Source organism: Equus caballus, chromosome 1 (genome assembly GCF_041296265.1).
Source record: "Equus caballus isolate H_3958 breed thoroughbred chromosome 1, TB-T2T, whole genome shotgun sequence".
Lineage (NCBI taxonomy): Eukaryota > Metazoa > Chordata > Mammalia > Perissodactyla > Equidae > Equus > Equus caballus.
The window spans coordinates 4879716-4907328 of record NC_091684.1 but is presented as its reverse complement, the minus strand read 5'-3'; the positions used below and the strand labels follow the sequence as shown (position 1 = coordinate 4907328).

Below are 27613 nucleotides of genomic sequence, written 5' to 3'. Positions count from 1 at the left end.
CAGCAGAGCTCCTTCCAGTGAGAAGCAGGAATATCTCATCAGTTCAAGGAGGGTCTCCAGGAGGTTGCAGCCCAACAGCCTCACCAGCTTTGGAAGTGATTTTAGAGAATGTCTGGCTTCCCCTTTTCGGAGAAGAAGGACGGGGACAACACTGATAGTCCTGGAGAGGCTGGGCCTCAGGGAGGGCGGGAGGAAGGGAAGAGAAGCCTTGAGAGGCTGCAAATCTAGAAGCGCACTTAGTCTGTACTGGTCACAGCTTGAGGCGAGAGAAAAAGGGTTGGACAAGCCCCAGTCTGCAGAGCCAAAGGCCAGTGTCAGGATCCCCTGCAGGGTTAACTGAGAATGCAGATTCCTGGTTCCACTCCATCACACATACAGGATCAGGCTCCCTGGAAGTGGGGCCTGGGAATCTGCATTCTCTGCAAGCTGCCTAGGTGATTCTGGTGTCTGCCAAAGTTGGAGCACCACACCTAGAAATGGCTGGAATTTATTTGGGCTCCTTTATCCTTGCTGCCTGTGATGTGGTGGTCAGCCAGAGTTGCCTCTGAATCCCAGCTCTGACACTTGCTAAGCTTGTGGCCATGGGACATTCCTTCACCCCATCAGGATGTCCGGACAAAGGGGAGAGATCACAGGACTCGCTCTGCATAGGGCGGTGAGCGGAATCAGATGAAACACGCACAAGGCACTCAGCACAATGCTGGAAAGGCACACAGTGAGCACTCAACAAACATTCATTACTGGTGTTACTATTATCTATACCATCTTTATCTTGGGGCCACCTCTCTTAGGTGGGTCCCACTGGTGCCCCCTGGCTGTCTAGGCTTCAAGATGATCAACATACCAAGTTCTATTTGCTTGCTGGCTGGTTCAGGGAAAGAGGGATCCAAGAAAATGACATCCGTTTAAGACATTAATGAGGGGTTGCCATTGCCGTGTTCTAGATAAAAGAAGGAGTGTTGTTTCAGATCAGAGCAAGGAAGGCTTACCGAGGAGATGGAGAGACTACTGTGATGGAGGGGAGAGGAGCACACCGAGGAGGGCACGGAGTGTTCAGTGCGGGGGAACAGCACAGATCAGACTGTGTCACACAAGCAAGGCCCTGGAAATGGTCTGCAGTGGAAGAGCGAGTAAGCAGGAATTTGTCTTCTCCACTGCTGTACCTCCAGGGTGCAGAACCCTCAGCCACTCTCAGGCTGTGTTGGCTGAATGAGGGCACACAGCACCGTGACATCTTTTGCATGTATTTGCAAAGGTGTCTCCCGACTTGGGACGATCTGGAAGGGACTGGTTTGGTCTGAAGGATTGCAGTGAAATGCTGAGTCATTTCAAAATAGCCACTTGCAGAAATGAACCATAGAGGCTGTTCAGATTGTCACAGAATTTTTGAGCAATTGGTTATAAGACACTTAGCAGCGTCAAAATCACTTCTTACCAACCCGAATCTTCAAGAAGCACCTCTGAGGACACAGTGTTCCTATCATTGTTCCCGAGACTGTGTTGCCATTCCTAAATGTAAGCTACATGGATGCCTATCATATCTGAAGTATTGAGATTGCTCCTGACGATGAGAAGGAATTGTCTTCTCTAAGGATCTGCAAACTGTCTGGGCATCTGATGTGCCCGGTGGGAGCGGGCAGGGTCCTCAGGGGCTACAGCTGGGGACCTTTTGCAGGAGGGGCCTGATTCCACTGCTCCTTCCCCCACCACAGCGCCCAGCACAGTGAAGTGCACAGTAGGTACCTAATGACTACTCATGACTGACTGATGGTAAGTAATCATTAGATTAATATTCTCATAAATGGATAGTGTCATTCATTTCCACGGAGACATTTAATAACCACAAGTGTGAAGGGAGATGAATTCTATTGTCTCGTCTAGTTTTTTAACCGTCTAGATAAAACAACTTTCTGTGTCTGGGCCCCTTATGAAGATGACTTCCAGATCTAGCTGCCCCGCAAGGGTTCCCCACCAGCATCTTAGACTCCACACCTAGGAGTAAGCTGGGTGCTCACCTCAGCCTCATCAGCGACTTACTCCGTGTGCCAACCACCAGCTGCCCACCATCCGCATTCATCGCAGAGTGTCCACCCCTAGCCAGCTCCACGTTGCCTTTCACGGCATGTGGTCCATGGCCTACAATTGTCCTGTGCCTCCTCTCTGCTGCACTCCATGTCAGACTATGCACTTCATCCCAGGTGGAAGCTTCAGCGACCCCATGGCCCATCACAATAAGTGCAAGTCCTGGCTCACGCATCCAAGACCCTTCCTCATGTCATCCAACTGTCCTTCTAGCCTTTTCTCCCTCAATCACTCTACCAGGTCCAGTGAACTAGCCAAGTTGGAACTCTGTATCCCAGCTGGCCTCCACACAGACATACCGTGTCTTTGGACAAACAATGGCATCTTCTTGGAAAACCTGCTGCCTCATCTCCTCGGGCCCAGAATCTCTCCAGCCTTCAAAAGCCATTTAAATCCTCCCTCCCTTTCTCTGTCCTGGTCTTCCCAACCAGAGGGGATGATCTCCCTCCTCTGAATCCCACATGCCACCGTACCTCCATGAGTCCACCACCCTCACTCTCCCTCATTCATTTGTTCAGCCTCAACTCGTCAGCCAGCAGCTACTCCAGGCCACGCACTATGAGCTCATCCGATTGGGTCACGGAGCCGCTGGAGGACAGAAACTGTGACCTATCCCTCATTATACTTCCCCGGGCCTGGCTCGGTGCCTGGCTTACAGTAGGTTTTCCAAAACTGTTTTCTGGATTAAAATTGAATTGAATACAGGAGTGGCTGTATTTAACAAGACAGAATTTTAAAACATAATACCCATCAAAATAACTCTCATCATTGTTTCCACTCCATATTTCTGGGGTAAAGTCTCACATAAAAGGGGGAGCCCTGGCCGTTTGGAATGCATTATTCCCCTTGGAGAAACCCGGGTTGTGAGGCACTCTTGCCTCCCAGTCCTCATCACCTCCTGCCCTGGGCCGCCCCAGCCTCCAGCCCCCCGGGCTAACTTCTCTGCCACCCGCAGGCGGTCTTTAGCCTCTGGGCCTGGGAAGCTGGGCTGAGGCCAGCCCGGCAGGCAGCGAGGGAAGCCCACCCAGTTTGCGTCTGTGCAAACCGAAGTGCTAGCAGCAATATTCATCTTAATTTTCTCTTTAAACCCTTGAGTTGCATTATAGCTTCCATTGTGCTGGTGACAGACAAATGCCTTGCAATAAATCAAAGTTAGGGTGACTGATACACTAAACACCTTTGCTTAATGATGTGATTGTTTCTTATCTGCAAAGTAATGTCACTTATGGCTTTGCTATTTATAGTCAATGTAGTGTTAGACCATTTTATGCCCCTGATGCCTCTGTGGCCAGCCCATTAGCTGTGATTATGGACCAAAGGGGATCCAGCCACTGAAAGCTTGGAGAGAGAAGGCTTCAGAGTGTTAAAGCCGTCCCTCCCTGTGAAAACCCGCTCCTGGTACACGTTTCACCTCCCCCTGCTCCCAGGCACAGGTGAGTAAATAAGACTGGGCTGATCTTGCTGGTGGTTTGTGTTCCCCTGTATCAGTACCGAGCATCTTCAGGACAGCATGATAGATATTAAATGTTAAAAACAAAACAAAAGGCAAGGGGCTGCCTCCCTCTAAGGCATAATCCCCAGCCCAGCAGGGCCCGGGCAGGAGCGGCAAAGAACGTGGAAGGAAGGCTGCGCAAGCGTGTCTCCTGTTGGGTTGGCCCAGACTCTGCCATTCATTCATTATTTGCTAGGAGTCGCCCAAACTATTCCCTTTGAACAGGGTGTCGGTGGGGAGAGCAGAGTCCACCTGGGTCTGCCTCCTCCGCTCTGTCCCTGCAGTGTGAGTTCTCCACCAACTTCAAAGGCCACCACCAGGAGTGGCGGCGGGGGACCAGGCCCTGTGCCTGGGCAGCTGCCCGCTCCTCCCACGCCAAACTCCCAGCCTGGTGTCTGCAGAGGCTTTGCAGTTTCCCCCCTCCGCTAGTCTCCAGGTCTAGACAGCTTTGAGAGCGGAACCCAGAATCTCTGGCTACTCTGAGGAGAAGCTTACAGCCTGTTGGCAGCATCGGAAAAATCCTATATATGATGTTGGACGCCTTGGGGGTAGCTGTGGGTATTCAGAACCATGCCAGGCACTTTCCCATGACCCTTGGATCCCATTGTGCTAGGATCAATGTCTTCATTTGACAAGTAGTGATTGTAGTGGGTAGAACTGTGTTCCCCAAAATCATATGCTTAAGTCCTAAGCCCAGTACCTGCGAATGGGACTTTATTTGGAAATAAGGTCTTTGCAGATGGAATCAACTTCAGATGAGGTCGTACAGGGTTGGGGTGGGCCCTAATGCAATGACTGGTATCCTTAGAGTAAGAGGGAGATTCGGGATATAGAGAAAGACAGACACACACAGGGAAGACAGCCATGTGAGGACGGAGGCAGAGATTGCAGCGAGGGTCTACAAGCCTGGGGATGCCAAGGATTGCCAGAAGCCAGGAGGGAGGCATGGGACAGGTTCTCCCTCGGAGCCTCCAGAAGGAACCAACCCAGCCAATGCCTTGATTTTGAACTTGTGGCCTCAGAACTGTGAAAGAATAAATTTGTGTTGTTTTAAGGCACCCATTTGGTAGTATTTTGTTATGGCAGCCCGAGCAAACTAACTCAGGGACAAGTGGCTGGGCAGACATCAGGGTAGGCCCTTTGCTGGGAGGGAAACAGTGACCTGTAGGTACTGCCCTCGTCTGCCCGTGGGGGGCTCTGGCTCAGAGGTGGAAGGACTTCTGAGAATTTGGGTTTCAGAACACAGGGGGTTAAACATAGTCTTGGTACATAAAACCCCCCTGCACATGGTAGGCTGTGAATGTGTACTTATGTTGTGTTTTATGCCTTTGTCCTTGACTCCCGTGTGCACCATGCCATTGATTTTCCTTCGGTGTTTTGAAAAGAATGAATTCCGTGTTTCTCTTGGCTGAACATTACCAACCAATGGTGCCTTCAACCCATCCAGCCAAGCACACTTCCTGAGCGTGTGGAATTTGGTTCATTCGCACTGCCTTCCATAAGTCACTGCCGGCTTTGAGCACGGAGCTTGGAAGGACAGGGATATTAACCACACCTCGCATTGGTGGAGCCTCTTGCAGTTTAACATGTGTTTCACACACCGTGAGTCAGGATGCACTGGGACACAAGACATAGGAACCGGCTAAAAGCGGGTCAATAATGAAGCCCTGATTCTTCCCCACAGAAGGAAACAGGTGAAGAGCAGATCTAGGAGAGAGTAAGTCAGGAGCTCTGCAACACCCACAAGGACCCTGGGTCCTCCTGTGCCTCCACTCAGCATCCTCAGATGGCAAGTCCCCAGCTTGGCTCCCTGCAACTCTGGGGTGGCTGCTATAAAGAAAGAAGGAGAAAGAGAGAAGGGGGGAAAGAGATGGAGATGGAAGATGAAGGAGGGAGGAGGAGGAGAAAAGCCTTTTAGGAAGTCAACCACCCGTGACTGTCACAGACATGTTTCATTCTAACTTGTGAATCATCATTTCACAATAAATAGCAAATTATAAAATTTTACATAAAATTCAGGGAAATAAAGCAGAAAATTATTATGGATACTATCATCCATATTATCCATAATAATAATAAAGCATAGAATTATTAGGGACAGCTAATGCAGAAATAACTCATCATTATCAAAATTGCCCAAAAAAATCCAGCATGGCTTCAAGTACAGTGTTCAGGGGCGTCTTTTGTGGGAGATAAGCCCATAATCAGCCTTTCCCTGGGCCGAAGGGGTACCACAGACGGGGGGGCGCGTGGTAACGTGTAAAGTAGTGGTGATGAGCATTGACTCCATTTAAAGAGAGAAATCGACAGGACTTTCATAGCCCTTCTCACAAAAATCACGAATGCTATGAACTGTTAAAGCTTTAAACCAAATGCGGTGTTTCAGAGGTCTGACACTAACGGGAACATTTTAATTAAAAAGTAAGCTGGTGAGAAGGCTTGTAAAATTCTGTGAAGAGTAAAAAAGATGTTTTAAACATGTAGGGACCCTTTGGGGGTAGAAAAAAGGGATTTTGCAGTAGTAATAGCTCTATTCCATTTTAATATTTTTGAATGTAGGGGTGTTTTTTAATCCCGTTCCAGAGAAAGCAAGATTTATCGCTGATTACGCAGTGGTAACAAATGGTGAGAGAGTGCTGTAAACACTCCTCTAGCATGCATTTTATTTTTTGGTGATATCTTTCCGCTTCTGGTTGAAAATAGGAATAAATTAAATATGATTGCACGGGACTGCTTTATGCTTACTCAAGAGTGCTTGCGGTTGATGTCAATCCTGCAGCAAACCTATTTTTCAAAGGGCGATGCTGGGGCTTGTGTTCATTCTCCTAAGTATCCTCAGTGCTAAGCTTATCATTAGGGTCCTTTTTGCAGTTGAGACCGAAATTAGCAAGTGTTATTAAAGAGTTTCAGTGATTTGGCTAAGAAATGGCTCCCTTTAGAATGAATGCTCTTTATTCAACCTTTCAATGTCAGTTATCATTTTTAAAGCAGTTTGACCTGGTAGCATGCAGCTAAAATTGTGGGGACTGTTAATGACAGTTTTATTGGGCACTATGCTTATGGTTCACATTTTGAGGTCTGTATGTAATTGATCTTTCTCCCCTACATGAGAAACACAGCAATAAGCTGGTTGCAGCACCACGTTATAGATATAGAGAAATAATAATGATGTCACCTTGAGATTCAAAGATCGTGGAATAGTAATAGTCTCCTAGCTCATTTCTCCCAACTGTGATGACCTCTCCAATACTAAATCTTAACAGTCTCAGCATTATTTTTGAATTATTCATGCTAGCCTTTTCCCTCACTACAAAATCAAGGAAAATGAATGCATCATGCTCTGTCAGCTCCACAGGTATTTTGGTAAAACTAGAAAATGTTATTTGGTATCATGCACACAAAAAAAGTGTACAGTAGTACAAGGAGCATGCTTACCTTGAACAGAAACACACACACACAAACAAAATTCATTTGTGAAGAAAAAAGTGATCACCTGTTCCCATCATTTTGAATCGATTATTGGCTAATCATGTTTGGGTTATCCAGAGGGTGAGATGTCTGTGGCTTTAAATAAAAGTGCATAATAAGAGTAGATTCTATTGTCAGTCCATCCCTCAAATTACACTGAGTAAGCAACATCAAGAAATTTGTGCGCTGTCTATTCTGGCCGGTTTTAGCCAATGTGAAACTTAAAGCTTTTGCTTTTGAAATATCAAATCAGCATATATTTCTTATTTTAATTTGAATTATGTAGAGATAGCAGCTTGACAACTCTCCTAGTTTAGCCAGCCCAGAGAATACGGGAGCGCTACAGTTTTATTCTGGTGATGGATCTCATAAAAAGCTCGTGTGGGAATAAACTAAAATGCATGTAAATGTAAACTCAGGCAGGTACCGTGATCCATCTGTAGCTCTTGACCTTTAAGTTCATGATGAAAAACAAATGTCAAGCTTTCAGAAGACAGGAGTATCCCTGGCTTTGCTGGGTGGCGTGCGCTGTCTCACAGACTGTATTAATTTAGCATGGCATCAATAACCTTGAAATCAGGATTTTGCACTAAAAACCCAGGTTTATGTTTATTCAGAAACCAAAGAAAAAAGGCAACTTTATTTAAAGGAGCCCTGAGTGGCGAGTGGGCGAGTGCTTCTCATTGCTCTAGATTTTTGGAGCTGCTCGCTGGCTTCCATGGCAACAGATACTTAAGACGATGAGGAACCAGAGATGTTCCTTAAAGAGTCTTTTCATTTTGCATATAATTCTAATTATAGATGTGATTTGCCCATCCGGCTCAGCGGACCACACCTGGAGAACAAGGCTGGCCAGGGAATCCTCTGCCTCCCCCCAAGCGCGGTGGATCCCTCGGGGGAATGAGACAAAGCGCGCTCTGTTGTGCAACATGGGCTTATTTCTCATTAGCAAAATGCTTTTTTTTTTTCCTGCTAAAGAAAGAAATAGAAATCGCTGGCCCCCCACGCTAGACTCCAGACGGAAGTCCGTTCAGTCTGACGAGGCAGCAGGGATTCTCCCACAAGTCCTTCCTGCAGAGCAGGTTCTCCCCGCTCCTGTTCTGACGCGGGAGCCTGCGGTCACGTCCTCCAGCTACCCTGGGATCAGATTAGTAGTAAGTCCGGTGGACTCACACAGGACGCTCAGAATCAGCAAAGACTGAGTTACGCTCAGCATAGATATCATGTTAAGTACATTCCATGATATTCCAGTTCTCCAAAACTTAGTGTTATAGGATCAGTTATTGGCAAAATAATTAGTCTCTTGTCTTTTCCACTGCTATTGACTTCTCAGTCAAAAAAAAAAAGACAAAGAAAGTATGAGTTTCCCTTCTATCTCCCAGGAAGAACAGCCAGACGTTTCTGAGTGAGGGCCTCCTTACCCAGGGAAAAGTTAAATGTTCCTCTCAGTGTTTCAGACATGGCCTGAATTTGAGCCCCAGGCAGGCTTTGTCTGGAAGAGCCCAGCGCTGGGGGTCAGAGGATCCCCCTAAGAAAAGACGAAGGGGCTTCAATTACCTGGAGCCAAAGAAAGGGGGGTGGCTGGACCTCTGACTCTTTTTGCACCCCTGGGCCTGCGGAAGGAGACGATCTGGGAGATGGGTGATGAAGATGGGCCCCTGCACCCTCTCGGAGGCCTGGACACAGGATTGCCAGATAAAACACAGGATACCCTGGTAGTTTTGCATTTCAGATAAACTATACAGACAACATTCGGGACATATTTACACTAAAAATCTTGTTGTGTATCTGAAATGTAAATTTAACTGGATGTCTTGGGTTTTTATTTGCTCAATCTGGATATACTAGGAGGCCACAGCAGGAGCTGCGATGGGCTGACTGCCTTGGCCCTGCTGCAGCTGGCGGGGTCCTGGAGTGAGCCTTCTCCCAGCTTGGATCCCAGGTCACCAGGCAAGCAATTCTACTGCGTCTTCTGCCTCAGGCTGTTCCATTGCTCAGGACCAGGGGCTCCCTTCCTTTTGCCTGCCGGATCTCCACTCCGGCTGCATGGGAGCCCCTCCAGGCCAGCGGGACAGAAAGGGCAGCAGTCTGAGGGGCAGTTCAGGTACCACCAGGCCTTCCTCCCAGCAACCTGCAAAACCTGAGTGAAGACTCTCCTGTTCTCTGGGTCTTCCAGTCTTTCTTTGTTCCCGAGGGGTCTGGACCAGCCCAGGGCTTTGCAGATAGCCCTCCACGGAGCCTGGGAGCCCTCGTACCACCCTCTTCAGTAACCAGCCCGCCAATGCCTGTGTCTGTTGATATGATGGACTTCAAATCCTGTCTGAAGAGAGGGGTCTTCTGCTCCTAGGATCCCAAATCCCACCTTAGTCCCTTCTCCTTGCACTGAGCTTAGCTCCCCACTGAAGAACACTTTTTTGCTCACTTTCACTCCTTCAATAAATATTTATTAGGCATCAACATATGCGAGGATACCCCAATGAATAAAGCAGACAGAAATCTTTGTCCTCGTGGAGCTTATCTTTAAGTGAGAATGGTCAGAAAACACAGGTAATGATTAAGTCAGTTACAGAGCGCTGTGGAAGGAGGACCAGGCTACAGGAAGAATCAGAGCAGTTCCGGTGGATGGGCAGCTCAGGGAGGGCTGCACAGAGGAAGGATGAGCCGCTGAAAGTAGGGTGCTCAGGTGTGGCCTCCGGAAGAAGGCAGTATTTGAGCAGAGAGTTGAAGGAGGTGAGAGGTAGCCAAGATGCTAGAGGGAACAGCATCAGGCAGAGGGAACAGCCTGTGCAGGAGCCCTAAGGCAGTTTGGGGGGGAGTGGAGGGGAGGAAGGGAAGGGATGTGGTCAGGGTGGGTGGAAGGTAGAGGCAGGCGAGGAAGGGAAAGGACAGGAATGGGGCAGGTAGGGCACAAAGAGTGTTCTCAGCACAGGAGCCACGTCAATGGCTGCACTAAAGGTCCACTCTGGCTGCCCGTGGGAACTGGCTGCAGAGGGGAGTGGAAGCTATGAGGCTGGTTTCGAGTGGCCAGGTGACAGATGATGACAGAGAAGATGGGAGACTTGGGCTGGCTCTGGATATATTTGAAGCTCGAGCCAACAGGTGTTCCTGCCATACCAGATGAGGGGTTTGAAAGAGAGGACTTGAGCAGGACTCCCAGACATGCGCCCTGAGCGTGCGAGGCAGCGGTGCCCTCGGCACGGGGGCCTGGAGCCAGAGTCAGCCACAGGGCCCTAGCCTGGAGCCTAAATCTTGGGAAGAAGTAGAAATCGAGCTCGCAAACTGTTAAGTATTTTCTATCCTCCAGCTTTCATGATGATGAAATAGAAAAATATGTGAAAAGCTGTGGTTTTTATACTGCTGAAAGTTGGCAAAATGTCAATGACTGAATTAATACTTACTGCACATGTTGGGGGTTCTATTCACGGGCCAGCAATGTTGGAGTAAGTAAAAAAGCAAAGACTTCTATAATTCATAAATTAGTGTGTACTTTTTTCATAAAATTTATTTTTCTTGTCTCATTTCAGTACAATCATTAGTTATATTGTATAGTCAAGATTTTCATATATTTTGTCTTCTAGTAACATTAATGATATAAAGAACTGAAAACTGAATTGCACTCAAGTGTATAAAATTTGAATGTATTTTGGTCACAAAAGTAAATGAAATGTAAACGACAAATAAATTTAAATTATTTTTCATGTATTTTGCTTCAAAAACTCAAAATTAGCTATTAAAATTAAAAAGCAAAACGTTTTAATTATTAAATTAAAATTATAGCTGAAATTTTTATTTAAATTTTTTAAAGTTTAATTAAAACATGAAATATTCTGATAAAAAAAATGAAATGATTTGTGATTCCCCTGGGCATCGTTCATCCAGTTGCCCCCGTGTTTGGACTTACACGTATGCAAATTTGAGACTGAATCGCTTAATATTGCACACGGGGCTCCTCAGCAGCCACGTCCCGCTGTTGTGAAGGCCACGCTCGTCTGTAGGTGCCTCTGGAGTCACAAATCGGAATAGGAAGGTGAGTAAACAAGTGGACACTAGGCACTACCAGGCACTGATACTTCATTTCACATGAATCTATTACATTCTCGCTGAAAAGAGGGATTTGACAAGTTAATCCATTTGTCTTTGCTCTCACTGAAGCTCTTCGCTGCTCAGCTCCTCCCCACACTCAGAAGCGGTGTCTGTCTCCAACCCTGGCTGTGGCTGCACCACAGACCTCCATGGCACTCAGACCACGACTAGGACTGACACTGAGGGGCTCCCGGGGCCTGAAAGGTGTCAGACTTGAGGGACTTCAATGAGAATGTGTGGCTTGGGGGTTGGTCCTGCCCGACCAGTGCCAAGTCCGTTGCACCCCCGACTTCCTCCTCAGTCAACAGACTTTGCACACCTAGCAAGTCTTTCCTCCTCTACCCCGCTCACTTGTTATTTCACCACGTGTCCAAACTTCATTCTCTGTGCCACCTTAATACGTTTCAGATCTGTTATCACCTCCTTGCCAGCCAAATGAGAGACGATTTTTTTTTCAAAACGAATGATGAATGAAGGAACGAAGGAGCCAGATGATGAACAAGGGAATGTCTTCTCCTTTCTTGCAGCTCGAGTCTGCTTTCACATTACTGTGCCCACGGTGGGTGCTCAACTTGCAGAAGAAAGGGAGGAAGGAAGAACAGAAGGACCAGGGAGAAGAGAACAAGAGTGCTGGTCAGTAGATGTAGAGTTCCCCCTCAGAAACAATAAGAAGCACAGTGAGTATTTCTTAAGAGGTTTAATTCTCTACACATTTCAATATCCAAATGGTAGCTCTTATTTTAAGACTATATAGATGCAAGGAAAATGAAGGCCTTCCTTAGGTCTCATCAGGGAGTGTCAGTGAATATACTTGCAGCATCCAGCATCTATACACACATGAGAACATCTTTAAGAAATAGGCCAAGAACTGAGGTTCCACAGAGGGTCTCTGGTTGTGAGGTCTATCATAGATGGTGGAGGAGTGCGTGAAAATAGCCAACACATTTGTGAAATGATCCTTAATGCCTTTAAACACCAGTATGTGATGGTTAATGTCATATATCAACTTGACTGGCCCACAAGGTGCCCAGATATTTGGTTAAGCATGATTCTGGGTGTGTCTAGGAGGGTGTTTCTGGATGATGCTAACATTTGAATCAGCGCACTGAGGAAAGCGGGGTGCCCTCCCCAGTGTGAGTGGGCCTCATCCAATCCATTGAAGGCCTGGCTAGAACAAAAGGCCGAGGAAGGGGGAGTTGTCTCTGCTTGACTCTGTGAGCTGGGACACTGGTCTTCTCCTGCCTTAGGACTCAGACTCAGGCTGGAACTTACACCCTTGAATCTCCTGGGTCTCCAGCTTGCCAACTGCAGATCCTGGGACTTCTCAGTTTCCATAATCACATGAGCAATTCCTGCTATATATACCTTCTGTTTCTCTGGGGAACCCAGACACACAGCATAATTGGTGGGGGTTTTGTGTTGTTGTTGTTGTTGGCACGAATTCTCCACTTATCACAATGTATAGAATTTTGATCAAGAAAAAGTACATGGATGCCCTCAATGACCACGTTCTGGCACATTTTAAACTGCAGAGCTGCTTGCACCAACATCACTGGCCACACTTTATATGCTCATGCTCGCTGCCCAGGGACTTTAATCCACATGGTCAAGGTGGTGTCAGGCTGGCAGAGCAAAATCATTGCTATTTGACTTTCAACTGTGAAATTTTGCAGTAATATTATGAGTTGGTCCCCTTAACAGTTGTCTGACTTACAAACTCCTGGGAAGGTGAGAATGACTTAGAGTTTATGGGGAGGAGTGCTGGTTCATCACAAGAACAGGGTGCTGTGAAGGCCAGGGGGGCACACACAGGCTGCATTCTCTTCTCCCACTCTGATTTTCCTTATTTTCAGCCTGACATCTCTTTTTTTTTTTTAATAGATTTGCTTTGAGTTCTTGCACATTTACAAAATCCATTTGAAAACTTGTTGGTTGGAGAATGGAAGTGATTTTATGGTTGGAAAGATTGTCCACAGGTTTTTTTAAAAGGAGTGGTTTCTGATTCTGCATTCAGAAAGAGCCACAGTCTTCGTATTAATAAGCTTGTCCAGTTTAAGAATTAGATGAAGTCAAAACACAGGACCCAGATGTGGAAAGTATGTTTCTGTGACATTGTCAGTGGCTTGGCGACGTCGTCCCAACGAATTCTCTCCCTTAAATGGCAGCTTTTAATCTGCGCTGGAGTCATCGGCTGTGGAGCGACGGAGGAGAGCAGTGCCAGGGAAAATCCTCCCCGTGCACCATAGAGTCGCCATTTTCAGACGGAGTCCTGATTTCCAAAGAAAATTTAAAACATGAAAATAAATTAGTAAGGACTAATAATCACTGTATTACTACAGCTATTGTACACATATTTCCCCCATAGATTTGACAAGGAAAAAATCTTTTTATAACACTAGCCATTCTTTGAGGCCTTCTTTCCCCTGAAGGTTTTTCTTGCTCATGGGAACAAGCTGGCCATCGTCCCTGTCCCCCGCGATTTGGAGAGCCAGTCCTGTCTTAGGTGAGACAGATGGATGACCAGTGCCCCCAGCCAGAAACTCTAGACTTTTCTCCCACATCCTTCCCTGGCCCAACAACCTACGCTGGCTCCCTCTGACCACTGCATGCAGTCCAACCTTTGCTTGACCTCCCAGTTCCTGGAGTCATCCCCTCCCCAGCATCCTCACTTTCATTCTAGACTGATTTTCCCAACTCCACTCCTCCCTGAGTCCCAGGCTAGTTCCCTCTCTGCTCCATTTTGAGTCCTGACTCCATCAGAAAGCCTTCCTGGACCATCCCAGCCCGTGGAGTTTAATATCCAGTTCTGTCATAGCATTAGCTCTTAAGTGTTTCTTGGGATTCTTCACTCATCTGTTTGTTTCTCCATCAAATGTTGATTAAACCCCTCTCTGCATCAGACTCTGCTCTAGGTACTGAGGTGCACAAGTGAGCAAGTCACAGCCTTGCTCTTTACAAGGACATCGTTCTATTCCCCCACGGCGGGGACTGGAGAGGAACACGCACTGCCATGGAAGTGCGTTGTCTTGCCTCCAGGTTTAGCTGGAGCTGTGAGTCCTTCGGGGATGCTTGGGAGGTAAACTTCAGAGGAAGTCTAAGACCGGGCTGGGCAGGGCCTGGATCCTTGACTTTGCCAAGGTTTCATCAGACTGAGTTTGGGCACATGTGGCCTGGTCTGGAAAGGGAAACTGGCAGCAGAGACCAGGTAGAACGTCCTGAAGTCATCCACGGAGGAGATGGGTCAGGTTTAAATGAAGGCCCTGTGGGTAGGACTGGAGAAAAGGGCAGACTTAGTACTTAATGTGTTTTTTAGGAAGAAACCACAGCTGGTATCAGAACAAAAGACAAGTGGATTTCTACCAGAGTTTGTGTTTCCAATTTTGTCTAACTATAAACATGACCATTATCCACCTATTCGTTCTTTTATGTAATCAATAAATTAACTCTTACTATTTGTTGCCTCCTCGTATGTGCCCAGACTAGAGATCCAAATATCAGTAAGACCAGTGCTGCTCCCAATGGGCCTCTAGTCCAGTTGCAGAAATAACGACACTGCAGTGCACGGTCTGCAAAGACAGGCTTGCATCACGTGCCCCAAGGGTCAGGGCTGCATGGAGCATTGAGGCTGCTGGTGACATTTTACAGAGACCCGGGACTCCGGAGGAAGGGCATCTTCGGTGAGATGCAAAAGAGGCCACTGCGGACCATGCCTGGAGTCAAGAGAGAGGTGAAAACTGGCCCTTGAAGTTATTATGGGAAAAACTGATGACTGATGTGGAAGCATTTGAACAACTCTAAAGCCCTGCCCACAGTGTTATAAGGGTCCACAGCTAGCACAATGTCCTCCTCTCCAAAGGAAGCCAGCGACTCCGCCCCTGGTGTGGCTAGGGGTTATTGTGGAAGGCATTTCCCTCCCATTTTCACATTCAGTTGCAAACCTCAGTGAGTGAGGCATGGTTGTCTCCATTTTATAGACAGTGAGACTGAGCCTTTGTGCAGGTAAGGAACTTGCAGAAGGCATTGAGCCAGGAAATTCCGGAACTGGGATGAACAAAAGGTCTCCAGAGTCCTCTCTGGAGCTTGTCCTAGGGCACGGGGACATCTTCCACTTGCATCTTCTCGTGCCACCAAAACAAACTAAGGAATTTAATTATTTGAAGGTTATTTTTGGCTCCATAACAAACACAAGTGGAAGTCTCTGTTGGCAGAGTTTGGCTCAAAGGAAGCTAGAGTTCATCAGTTCCAATCACTGGACAAAGAATTCAGGGACGGCCTGAAAACACTGGGTCCCTTGACCCCGGTGGGGAGGGGCGAGGGAGCACACGTGGAAAAACTGGCATTTGGTTGCTAATTAAAAAAAATTATTAAATTTATTACCAAAGTATCTTTTGAATTAGACATTCCAATCGTCTTAATGCTTAAGGATCATTTTGCTTAAGAACGAAATAAAATGTGGATGCATGAACATTTTGTGAAAGCATAATCATTAAATTGCATCAGATTACGTGCCAACTATTTTCATTTCTACGTTAATAAAAGTTTAGAGACACAATAAAAAAAAAGAATTTAAAATAAACTCCCAAACCTTCGGTTTCCAAAATGAGATTTATGTGTTTTATGTTGGTAAATATGTACTTTGCAGCGTTTATTAGATCATCTTGATTTCTGGGAACGTCGTTTAGAAGCATCACATTGGTCGAAACCATGCGTTTTAACACCTTTGTGGATTGAAGGTCTCCTCATCTTTCTTCATTTTCCTCGCTCTCTTGTCTTTACGCTGATTTTTCATCAAACCCAGTGGTACAGGGACTGAGAGCCCGTTGCTATCATTCTCTGGGTATTTCCATCTGCCTCTAAGTGCCCACTTTTTCTTCTGTGCACCCTGATGTCATCTATCAAAATTCTAAACAGTTTCTCACTTTGCCTTCGAATGCGGAGCATTGGTGCTTTATTTTTCACAGCAATGCCAGTATTAGAGAACAATTAATGATGTCAGCTTCCTGGCATCATTTTTGAGATATTTCTGTTACTGAGAATCTTTGAGGAGGAAATGCAAAAGTGCACACCCAGACTTTTTCTCGATAAGCTGCAGAACCAGAATTGGCCCTTTGATAAATGCTTTCTGGTAGTTGTCTTTAAGGAGCTAATTTTTCAAGCTTAGAGAGAGAGAGAGAAATAGAAAGAGAGAAATTCCTAATTTTTCAGGTAACCAATGACTTAAATGGAGGAAAATAGGTAATTTAATAAAGACGTTTTGGCACATATTAACCATATCTGCTTGGTTCTGGTATAACGCCAACCTCCCTTTGATTAGTAGCAGAGGTATTTTCATTTGGGGGATTGGATTATTTTTGAATTCTACTTATTATACTAAATTGAATACCATATTATGAAATCCATTTCAACTTTTATGGACATCCCTGTCTCCTCCAGGGGCTTCTTTAGGCATTTGGTTTATTGGGGAAGAGTCATTTATTCTCTGCAACGATGCCCACGGTGCTGGCACATTACAGAAAAGAAAATAAGCCACAAAATTCAAGTTCTTATTGCAGAATAGTATCAACTTACATGATTTTCTTAAAATAATGGAGAATGTTAGAATATGGCATCCTGGGGAAGGACAGAGGATTCTTGCATATCTAATCAAAGTGTTATCATCCCAGAAACATATCCATAATATGACCTTTGTCAGCTGCTTCATAGTGAAGAAATCTTTTCAAAAAGGCAAAAGTTCCCAACGAAGCATCATAGGCTGCAAGGAATTCTCAGAAAAGAAATTGCATTTTCAACAAGAGCCTCCAACTGCCGAGACGGCCCTCCGGAGATCACCACGACCCTCTTGCTCTTGTCTTAAACTGTCAAAGTTTGACTTGTTTTGGACTTTTGAACAATTCAAAAAAGATACTTTCATAAACAGTTTTGTAAACGACAGCATATCTAATTCCTTGGCTTTTGAACACGGAGCTGAGTAGAGCACAGGGAGCCAACTGAGAATTTCTCCTGCCGCCATAAAGCAATCTAGGAGGGAAGTTGCCAAGCTGTTGACACAGGGAATGGAAATGGAAATTCTCCAGTAGTCTCCGAGACCCCTCCTTCTGCTCTGCTCTGCCTGATGTTTGTTGATTGGTGCAGTATATCTTGATGTTAGTATCCCATTTCAGAAATGTTCCGACATTATCTATTTGGAAGTTTGAAAAATAGTATAAAACTCCCAGTGCATTTGAGCACACATTTCAACACAGCAATCACAATACCCATTTCCACCGACGCAAGATGCAGGCTTGAACCCAATTCCAATAGCTTCATTGCTAAGTCGATGGAAATCTGAAAATCTTTTGTGGCTAACAAGGTTAGAGGAGGCTGGCTCCTTCCTTCCCGAACATTACCCCCATCCCTGTCGTCAGCCCTCCCTCGCGTTCAGCAGGCAGAGGCCTTCAGCTGAAGAATATGTATGAAGGAACAAATAATCAGAAAAAATGAGTTGGAAAAAAAGTTTTAGATAGCAGAACTGAAAGAAAATGAAACAATGAGGACTTGAAAGATGCCATGTAATACAGATTAAACCATTAAAAATGATTGCACATCTCTGAAAGAGAGCAGAAATAAAATGGCTGGAATTTGTTTACTTCTTAAAAGATTCAGGCTCAATTCACAAATGGTGAAGCACGCTGAAGCAAAAGCAACCTTTCACATTGCTGTCATTTAGAGAGTCGATTAATCTGGGAGCCCCTCGTACTTTGGAATTAGCCCACGGACTCCCTAGTCTGGGGTGACCAGACAAACTGCAAGACTAATGATTCCAAAATCACCATTAATTTCATATTTAGACTTCTGTTTTATTTTTATCACCCAAGCACGGGGTAGATGCCAAAGCGAATACTCAGTTACTACTTCTAGCTTGTTAATAATCAAGTTACATTTCCAGTCATTGACATTCTCAAGCGCTACAAACGAAAATCAAATTTGCAAGATGCAACACATTCAGGGAAGTCATATCTGCTATTCCCTTTTCAGACCAAGAAAGACAAGTCTTTAATCAGCAGTCAACTCTGCAGTCTTTGGAGCTGGTTTAAACTAAGTCAGCAACTCTGATTCTTTTATTTGAAGAACAAATAGCAGGATAAAATTCCTAAGCCCTGGAAATACTCCATCATGACTTGCCACCAAAAGATTTTAAATTCCTCAATTCAAAAATGCTAACACAGTCTTTTCTCTGTCTCTCTCTCTCTTTCTCGCTCCCTCCTTTTTCCTTTTTCCTTTCTCCTCCTTAATCCTATAGTCTCAGGAATTGGGAATATTCTTAGGAATATTGATCCTTGGGGATCAGTAACTTCATGTAAGTCTTAGCTCTGTCATTTCATAGCTGAGTGGCTTTGGACAAGTAACTTGACCTTTTCAATCCTCACTTTCCTCACCTATAAAATGGGTATAATAATACTCATCTCACAAAGTTCTAAGTTTTTAACAGGATAACATAAATAAAAATGGTTGCATGGTGTCTGGGGGACACGTACTGTTCAAGACTCTTGGTTACAAATGACAGAAATGCAACTCAGACTTGCTTATTCAAACAAAAGAATTCATTGTCACACAGAAGTAGAAAGTCCAGGGATAGCTGCCTTCAGATCTGGCTGGATCCAGGGGTTCAACAGTGTGGCCTGGGCCGTTTCTATCACTATGGGATCTCCTCTAGGTAAAGATCACCACAATGATCCCAGAGCCATGTGGTCCCGGCTTGGTGCTCCAGCAGGAAATAACTGAACAGTCACCCTGGCAGGAACCTGATTGGTCCACCACGATGACTGAGGGGAGATTTCTCTCATACAAAGCAGAGGGTAGAGCTTGCAGGAAAGAGCCATGAATGTCACCCACGAGGTTTGGTAAATACTTTCTCCTTTTCCCACTGCTTCTGCACATCAAAGACACAGTAAGCCTGGGTGTAAATGATTCTATCACTCACTGCTTTGTGACCTTGGCAAGTTACCCAACCACTCTGATACCTCATTTATAAAACTATGATAATGATATTGCCTACCTTTTATAGTTATCGTGAGGATGCAAAAAGACGATGAGCATCAAGTACCTAGTTCAGGGCCTGCCACCTAAAAAGCCATTGATAATTTTCAGGTATTATTATTATATTGATTTCTATGAGACCTATCTTTCTAGTGCCTGAGTAATTTAATGAATCTAATTCCTAAGATTAATTCCTAAGACAAAGAATTGAGCCACAGATTTGGCAATGCTTTGCTTGACCTTGGTGCGGGGGGTCTCTGACTCTAGGAGAGTGTCCTGGGCTGGCACCAAGTTGTCTCCACTGTCCAGCCTCATGAAACGGTCCCCTAGTCCACAGACTTTGTAGCAGGCTCCGCTACACAGAGTCATATTCATCTGGGCCCTTATTTAATGGCAGAGACCACCTCTAACTGCCATGGGGGAGAGGAGGCTGCTGGAAGCAGAGCGCCACCCCTCCTGCCGCACCCCTCCACCTGTTCACACACAGCTGGTGATGAACAGTTGAAGACTGAAGAGGCAGCATGTGAGCATGTAGTGCAGAGCCTGGGCCTGGCACACAGAGGTGCTCCGTCACTTTGAGCAGGTTGGGTACAGCTTGGTGGCTCCCTACCTCATGGTAATCCTGCCCTTATCCTGCCCCCCTTCCCTTATCACACCTCTTCTCCTGGCCACACAGGTGCATGTGACTGGCTGGGATGATACATCATTCCCCTGGCCACTGTGATTGGATCAGAGTTCGGCATAGTCACCTGTGCTGGGCCAATCAGAGCCCTTCCCTCGGATTTTTTCAGGGGAAGCTGGAGAGAGAATTTGTTTCAACTCTGGGGAAGCAGAGCTGAAAGGATGTAATGCTGAGAGTCATGCCTGGAGCTGAAGAAGAGAGGAGAGCTGACCCCAGTCTCTGATGTCCTGGAGCCTCCTTCCTTCACTTTCCCGAGCTGGACCAGTTTACTTCCTAATAAAGGCCCTTTGGGCCTGGCTTCCTCCATTTGCATCAGAAAGTGCCCAGACAACCAGCAAAGGCCACCTCACAATGCCCCTCCCTGGGGAGTGGCCACACTCAAGCTTCACAACCCTCCTACCTTCCCCACCTATTCCTGCCCAGCAGCCTCCTGGACCAAGGAGGGCTTCGTCTCCAGTGGCTGCTGGTGAGACAGATGGAGGGTCCACTCCCAGGACCCGTCACTCTGTCATTCCTGACTCCCTGGATTAAACTTGGTGATCTCATGCTACCAACCAACTGACAATGGGACAGACAACCACTCGCACCATCCCCAAGACCAATTTTGCTGCTCACATGCTGATTGGCTCTTCCCATTTTGTCTCTTGTTATTTGAAATCAATGACTCAGTGCACTAGGTCAAGACTGAAGAAGTTCCCCTCGGAGGAACTACAACCACTTATTCTTCAGCTTCATATTATGAAGGCTGAGACAGAACCCTTGGTATGGCTAGTTTTCCTACCTTAATTCTCATTTGTAGTTTCCCAGGCAGAGGCGAATGAGGACAAATCACGATCTCAGCATCAAAATCCCCATGCCTCTTGCTTTAATTTCCAAGTCACAAAAATCCAGGCACTTCTGGCTCCTCCCAGAAGGGCAGAGGAGGCGGGAGACCCACCTCCTCCTGGCAGCCCAGCCCAAGTGCACACTCCCCAGCACTTCACACCACTTAAAAGACTCTGCCCAAACTGCCAACAACGTGTTACAAACAGAGCGCTTCCTGAAAATGGATCAGAAACACTTTGTAATGAGTGTAGGCGCTGCTTTCAAAAAGGCCAACATCTAACAAAATTCCTGGTCCTGAGTGATCCACCCTCAAATAGCCCAGCGCAGGCTGAGAAAACTTCCCCCAAAGCCTTCACATTTGCAGAAGCAGCTCTCTAAGGCAATCTACCCAATGACATAGATGTCGGAAGAGCTGAACTGTATTAACTGTTTACATATATTACATCCCTTCCCTGGATACTCAGTTATCTAAGGTCGCCATATTTTGGAAGGAAGCGCTATCTAAAATTTGGGATGATCTTCGGCCAACGATTACTGGACAACTGGATCCAAATTCCACAAATAACAGTGTTCCTTTACCTGTGTGGGTGTTTCCCCTAATAGAACGCAGGTGCCATGCATTTTCTCTTTCAGGCCTTCCTTTCCACTATTCCTTCAACTCCAGCAGATGCCCTGGCTGCTCTACATGCCCCCTCGACGTGGGGCCACAGGCAGCACGCGGTCAGGCACATAGGGACTCTTGGAAAGGGCTTGTGGAAGGGGTCCTCACTGCAGGGAGAGGCTCTGTTTTGCACCCCCACTACCCCTAGGACATATCCTGGGTAGATGCTCACTGTCCCAGACTGCAAACCCCATTTCTTTATCTGTCGAAACCATTCAACTGGGAGTGCTGTGAGAGCTGTAACAAGTCGCATTAAGCACAGCATCTTCAAGCCCTGCACCAACCAGGCCAGCAAAAGCAGGTCTCAGTGAGAGTCTTCGGAATGGGAATCCTTGTGCCACCTCTGGCAGAGCCCCAGCCCAAGGTGAGCCTGAAGGGGTTCTGGATCTCAGCAGCAACACTCAGGGACCCTGGGCAGAAGGGTTTTCTGACTCTTTGTAGGAATGCAAGAGCTAAGCATGCACAACCTTCCAGGTACGGTGGCACCTTGCTCCCCTTTCCCACCCTGCACCCACCCTTCACCCTCTGTGTGAGGGTGGAGTCTGAAGCCTATCCTTCCCGCCCTTTCTTTTGCCCACTTGTAGATGACACCCCTGTTGCAATTGTACTACGAGCTCCAGCTATGTGGAGAACTAGTGTGGATCAGAGTGTAATCAGAGACAGCTAGCGCCCACCTCCTGGTTCTGAAGGCCCCCACCCTCCACCACAATGCTCTGGGCCCCCTGCATCACACGCTGGTTGGCTGTACCACCCAGGTCCAAGGTGCTGACTGTGGCTGGCTCTTGGCTCCAACCCTTACAGGAACATAGGGGGCTGAGAAAATCGATGGTGCTAATCGCGAGCTCTCCACTGGGGATGCCATCCTAAAGGAAAACCGTGTGTGAAATACTCAGAGTGGTGAGCTCCGTAATATGTTTCTTTTGTTACATGACCCTCGCACGTTTGTCCGGAGTTTGGGGCTTTCAAACCACACAAGGTTTTATGTGATCGTTATAAAATCCCTCCTTTTCCCAAAGGCAGGGTAGTAAGGATTAAGTTTGACTACTGAAGACAGCTTTGTTGTAAACGGTCTCTCATGTCACAAAAGTAGCTTGGAGAGAGAGGCTTATTAAACAAATTTCTTAGGTTGCAAATCACTGGAAGCAATCACATGTCGCGTTTTCATTTGTATAACCTGAAAGGTATCCGTTTGGATGTTTAAAGAAGGAAGCAAATTAACATCGTTCCCGGTGCTCACAAGAAAGCCGGCTGATCGTAAAGGACATCCAGGCAGGCCCGGGAAGAAGCCAGAGTAAAGTCGAGCACGCACTCCTGTGGTTTTCCACCTCTCTTGTAAAAAGTCATTCATGGGAATCGGTGTCCCGAGACGAAAGGGATACGAATTATTAATTCGAAGATGGGAAACCCCAAAGGAACCTCACCCGTCTAGTGCAATGCTGTCCTCCTACAAGCAGAGCAGTCAGGTGGATTGCACAGTGAGAGGCTGGCAGGACCACAGCCCAGATCTCCTCACCCTGTGTTCCTTACACCCCAGGCTATCCCCCCGCCCCCCTGATGTGGAGCTATCCTTGTGTGGCTTTAACGAAAGGAAGTGCATGTAGGTGAGGATGCAGGGGTAATGGGACAAGAGAATGAGGCATAGGGAACTTTTGAGAAAAGGATTTGTTTTTGAAAATTATCACCAAGAAGGAAAGAACTTAGCAACAAGTGCAGGGCGTGCAGAGTTTAGTTCTGCCCACCGGAGAGTCTGAGATATCCCATTTTAGAGTCTTAGTCTTTGGCAGGGCCAGTCAGTGGGCAGGGGTGGTGGCCCTTCCCCTGCCTCCTTTGGTTCCCAGACCCCTATTTGGCTCCTGACCCTGGAGCCCCTTGTGAAGGCAGCTGCAGTGTCCCTCAACCTCTTAGCAAGGGCGACTGAGTCCTGTCAGCACAGCCAGGCCCAATCATACGTCCTGGATGCCACACTCTCCTACCCTCCCCAATGCCACATAACCCATCTAAAAGGCCATTGGATCACCACACAGGCCTTTCTTTCCTGGGGTGGGAATCAGAGAGGCCAACGCTAGCTGGTCCTTTTTATTAATAGTTTAGGAATTCATATTAAAATACTGTTCAGATAAAAAGAGAAGTAGGATTTATGTGCTAGTTCTAAAACTACATCACAGTACACTTGTTAGGATGCTAGTAGGCATCCTGATTCAATTTTGGTGTTATTTTCCTTTTCAGTTCTGTTGGGATCCAAGCTCTGATTGGGTCCTGGTAGTAAGAGACGATAAGAGGACAGGTGTATTGTTGTTGTTGATGTTTATTACCCCTCTGTGCCTGCCCTACAAAGAGTTGCTTATTATAAAAATCCTTTACCGATGAGGACATTGAGGATTAGAGTAGCTGATGAGTTTCCTAAAGTTTTGCAGTAGAAATAGAAATAGACCAGAACACATAGACAGAACAAATACAACAGACCACAATAGAAAAGACCAGAACAAATAGCAAACGTATTTCAGTTCTCCCTCCATCTTAGCTTAAATGCTTATGGCTGTCTGGAACAGTGCTGAGAAGGATTCTGAGAGTGTGTCCAGGCTCAGTGGAGAAAAAGTGTCTTGATTTTGGAGTAAAAGCACCTTGATTTGATCACCACTGTGTACTGGTTCATTTTCCATGAGCAGCTAGTTCAAGTGGGTTTCAGCCAAGGAGTGGGCTCCATGGGGCTCTTGAGAGGATCCATGATGTGGCCTGTAGAGGGTCTCCAAGGCCCGTCACAAGGCAAAGCCTGCAGAGGTTCTCTGAACAACCTTTTACTAATGATGTTAATATGCTGGGTCAGGTCATGCGAGTCACAAACACCAAGACATGAATTTTGGCCCAATCCCAGCAGAGGAGTTATACATACTGGGAAGGCAAAGATTTCTCTCCCATTAAGAAAACAGAAAAACTAGGAGGTCCATGGCATGGTGGCTTAGAATATGGGCCTGAAATTGCCACCAGGTGTTTGACCTCCCTCAAGCTTTGGGGGATACCACTTGCTTGGGGTGTTACCGCGATGAAGTTGGATATGATGTGTCTATATTATTTCTTAGGGCTGCCATAAAAAGTACCACAAACTGAGTGGCTTGAAATAACACACACAGTATTGTCTCACAGTTCTGTAGGCTGGAAGTCTGAAATCGAGGTGTCTACAGGGCCATGCTCCCTCTGAAGGCTCTAGCGACTGATGTGTTCCACGCATCTCTTCCAGCTTCTGGTAGTCCCGGGTGTTCCTTGGCTTGTAGATGCATCATCCCCACCCTCCATCTTCACACAGAGTTCTCCCTATGTCTCTGTCTTCACGTGACCTTCTGCCTATGACATCAGCCACAGTGGATGAGGGGCTCACTCCAATAACCTCATTCTAACTTCTTATCTCTGTAAAGATCCTGTCTCCAAAAGGTCACATTCTGAGTACTGGGGGTTAGGACTCGGACACATCTTTTGGGGGAACACAATTTACCCATAATAAGGTCCGCACAACACCAAGCAGTGCCTGGCACCCATGTGCTCACCGAATAGCAACTGAGACTGGCCTGGCCGTCAGGGCCCAGGAACCTGGGAGTGTCTAAGTCACGGGGAGCTGGCAGCACCTGAGGAGCCCTGGACAGCCACCACCCACGATGGGCACTAGAGGCTGACCCCAAGCTCCTTTGCTGGCAAGGAATCCCACTGGTGGCCGCTGAGTCCCGCGGGTCCCTGCCCTCTGGGAGCAGCCCGGGGGAATGCATGTGCACCGGTCGCGCAGACCCCTGAAGTGGGAGTTAGCAACACGGTACTGGGTGCACCTGTCGCCGTGTCTCAAGGCCCGGCCTGTGACTCCACACCTCTCCTGGCACGTGGCAGGAGGCATACACGAAGGGGTACGGGGCTGACATCTGGTGAACTGAGGCATACAACCTGAGAGGCGGAAGCGGAGGTGGGGAAGGTGCTGGCGGAAGGGCCTGCAGTGGCAGCAGCGCGGAGCCTGAACCGCGAGGAAGAAGCGGGGCGCACAAGCAGGGCAGGAGGACCCCGGCCTGCCGGCGCAGGACAGCCAGCGAGACTGCGCAGAGAGGGGGCGGCCCGGCGTCCCTGCACTGGGCATGCTCCGATCCTGGCGAGCGCTCGGGGGCAGAAAGGGGGTGCCCGTGCTCGGCCCCGCCCCCGCCGCAGTCGAGGCCCCGCCCCCGCGCCTCGGCGCCGCTTTCCGCTCGCCCAATCCCCGCCCCATTCTGAGCCCTGCCCGAGGGCCTCTGTATGGCCCCGCCCCCGTGCTCCTGCTCCGCGCCCCTCGGCCGCGATTCCATGTCCAGGCCCCGCCCCACTCTGGGCCCCGCCCCGGCGCTCCAGCCCCGCTACTCTTACGTCTAGGCCCCGCCCCCTGCGCTCGACCACGCCCCAAAACCTCGGCCCCGCCCCCGCCCCGCTTCGCGTAGCCCAGGCCCCGCCCCCGGGCCGGCCCCACCCCCCGCGCCCCGGACATGCCCGGGCTTCCCGCGCTGCTCCGTTGCTCTGCATCCCTGCGTTCGCAGCTGCTCGCGGTCGGCGCCTTGGGCAACGCGGTGAGTGTCTGGGTTGCCTCCCTCCCGCCAGAATTCGGAGCGCTCCCTGGGGAGAGCAGGCGTCTGCAGCCCGTGGGGCATCTGCCCCAGGTGGTCAAGGCTGCTGTCCCCTCGCCATCGTGGTGGGGGCCGCCCTGACTGCCACCCACCCACCCCACACAGGCCCCTAGCTGTGCTCAGGTATGCCTACATGTGCCCAGGTCTGCCAGCCATCTCCCTGGGCTTGGGGTTTCTGGACCAAGTTGCGCTGCGGTGACAGTGGCCTGGCTTGGGGCTCGTGGTCACCCCGTCACACCTCCAGTTGGTGGACACCTTCGACGCTTTCCCTGCCCACATTCCTGCCTTGCACTGCTGACCACCGCCAAGGAGGCCGCTGCTGCGCCTTCTGTTCCCAGGAAAGTTCCAGAAGCCCCTTCTCTGGCCCTTCCTTGCCACAAACCTTTAGCATACTCCTTGTGCAGGATTCCACAGTTGCTTCTTCTTTGATACCGCGAGAGGAGGACCAAGTTCTGGGGTACTCATTATCATGGCTGTGTTTGTGTCCATTAAGCCCTGATTACATCCGTAAACAGTAAACAAGTGGAGTTTGAGAGCCGTTTGCACCGGGCGGGCACCGTAGTACCCCAGTCTGTGATAATACCGGAGAGCAGTTCTAAACTATGTATATTCCTCACTCTCTAAGTTCATCATGCCCTGAAATCTACAGGTTTTCCCTCTCAACGCCTCAGTTCGGTAGCTGGCTCTCTCACCTGGAAGGCCGTTTTCTACATGTGAGCACAGCTTTCGCTGGTTTGGGTGGACAGTCATCAGATGGAGAGAGGTTGCTTTGTCCTTGAGAGTGGTCCCCACAGCTGTTGGAGGGGAACGTGGAGCTGTTGAAGAAGAGCTAAGAATTGCAGTGGTTCTTTAAATACGAACCTGAGGAGTATCTAAGTTGGGCTCGCCCCTTCATCTCCCCAGGTGATTAGGAGATGGTTTTGTTGCTTTCACGAGCCCATGCATGGAGTCCACTCAGGGAGGTGAAAAAGACACAAAAAAAGAAAGCTTAGCACACTGGGGGGTGGGGGTGGGGGTGGGGGAGTAAACCAATTTTAAGGAAACAGTGTCAGAGCCCGTCTCCACCCTCCCACCTTCACCCTCCAGCTGGTAGTCAATATTGTGTTAACTCAGACCATTATCCTTAAGACCGTTCACACCAGGTCCACACTTGCCAAGGTCCAGAGTCTGCAAGTAGCAAAGGACGGCGGCCTTGCTCTGGCACGTGTTTGATTTCTCTTGGCTTCTGGTCTTGGGTTAGAATATGAGTTGTAGAGTGGTGACTGTTACACTCTAGGGGCTGGATGAACCAGGTGGCGAGTCTAGAGCTATACTAAGGTACTTTGCTAGTGAATATTGTTTTCATTAAAATAAAGCTGTATTGTAAGAACTATATTTAATATTAGACACTGCTTTAAAAAGGCTTCACTGCTGCAGAGCAAGGTTTAAAGAAATAAAGCCCTAGGGCATCTCACTCTTGTTCAGCTGCTAAGATTCTTAGACCTTTCTTTTCCTTTCTCTTTTGATCTTGCTTGGGTATTAGTTGAGCCTCACCTGGGCCTTTTCTTCCACTCAGGCCTTCTGTCTCCTGGTTTCTTTCACAGATGTCTCAGTCGGGGCCTTGTCTGTCCCTCACACAGGCAAGGAGGGGTAGGAAGGCTTCTACCTTCCCTGGTGTGCCCTTGGAATTTCTGCTCCAG

The 27613-nt window shown here is 47.8% G+C and overlaps 1 protein-coding gene and 1 long non-coding RNA gene across 7 annotated transcripts in view; one reads left to right on the top strand and one right to left on the bottom strand.

Annotated features, from left to right (window-relative positions):
- Positions 1-10518: 10518 nt before the first annotated feature.
- LOC138920701 (uncharacterized) lies at positions 10519-25434 on the bottom strand. The gene is made up of 2 exons (XR_011432367.1): positions 25234-25434; positions 10519-13394 (listed from the first exon to the last, which is right to left on the bottom strand). It is a non-coding gene; the product is annotated as an uncharacterized lncRNA (long non-coding RNA).
- Positions 25435-25574: 140 nt separating this feature from the next.
- The window catches only part of MGMT (O-6-methylguanine-DNA methyltransferase), a 300883-nt gene continuing 298844 nt past the window's right edge, over positions 25575-27613 (top strand). The window contains exon 1 of one of the 6 annotated variants that reach the window (XM_014733367.3): positions 25575-25877. In XM_014733367.3, the coding sequence (XP_014588853.2) occupies positions 25797-25877 (81 nt within the window). In that variant the 5' untranslated portion in view covers positions 25575-25796. Of the gene's footprint in view, positions 26058-27613 lie in introns of all 6 variants that reach the window. The other 5 variants (XM_023637016.2, XM_070250877.1, XM_070250755.1 and 2 more) reach the window with 5 other exon arrangements.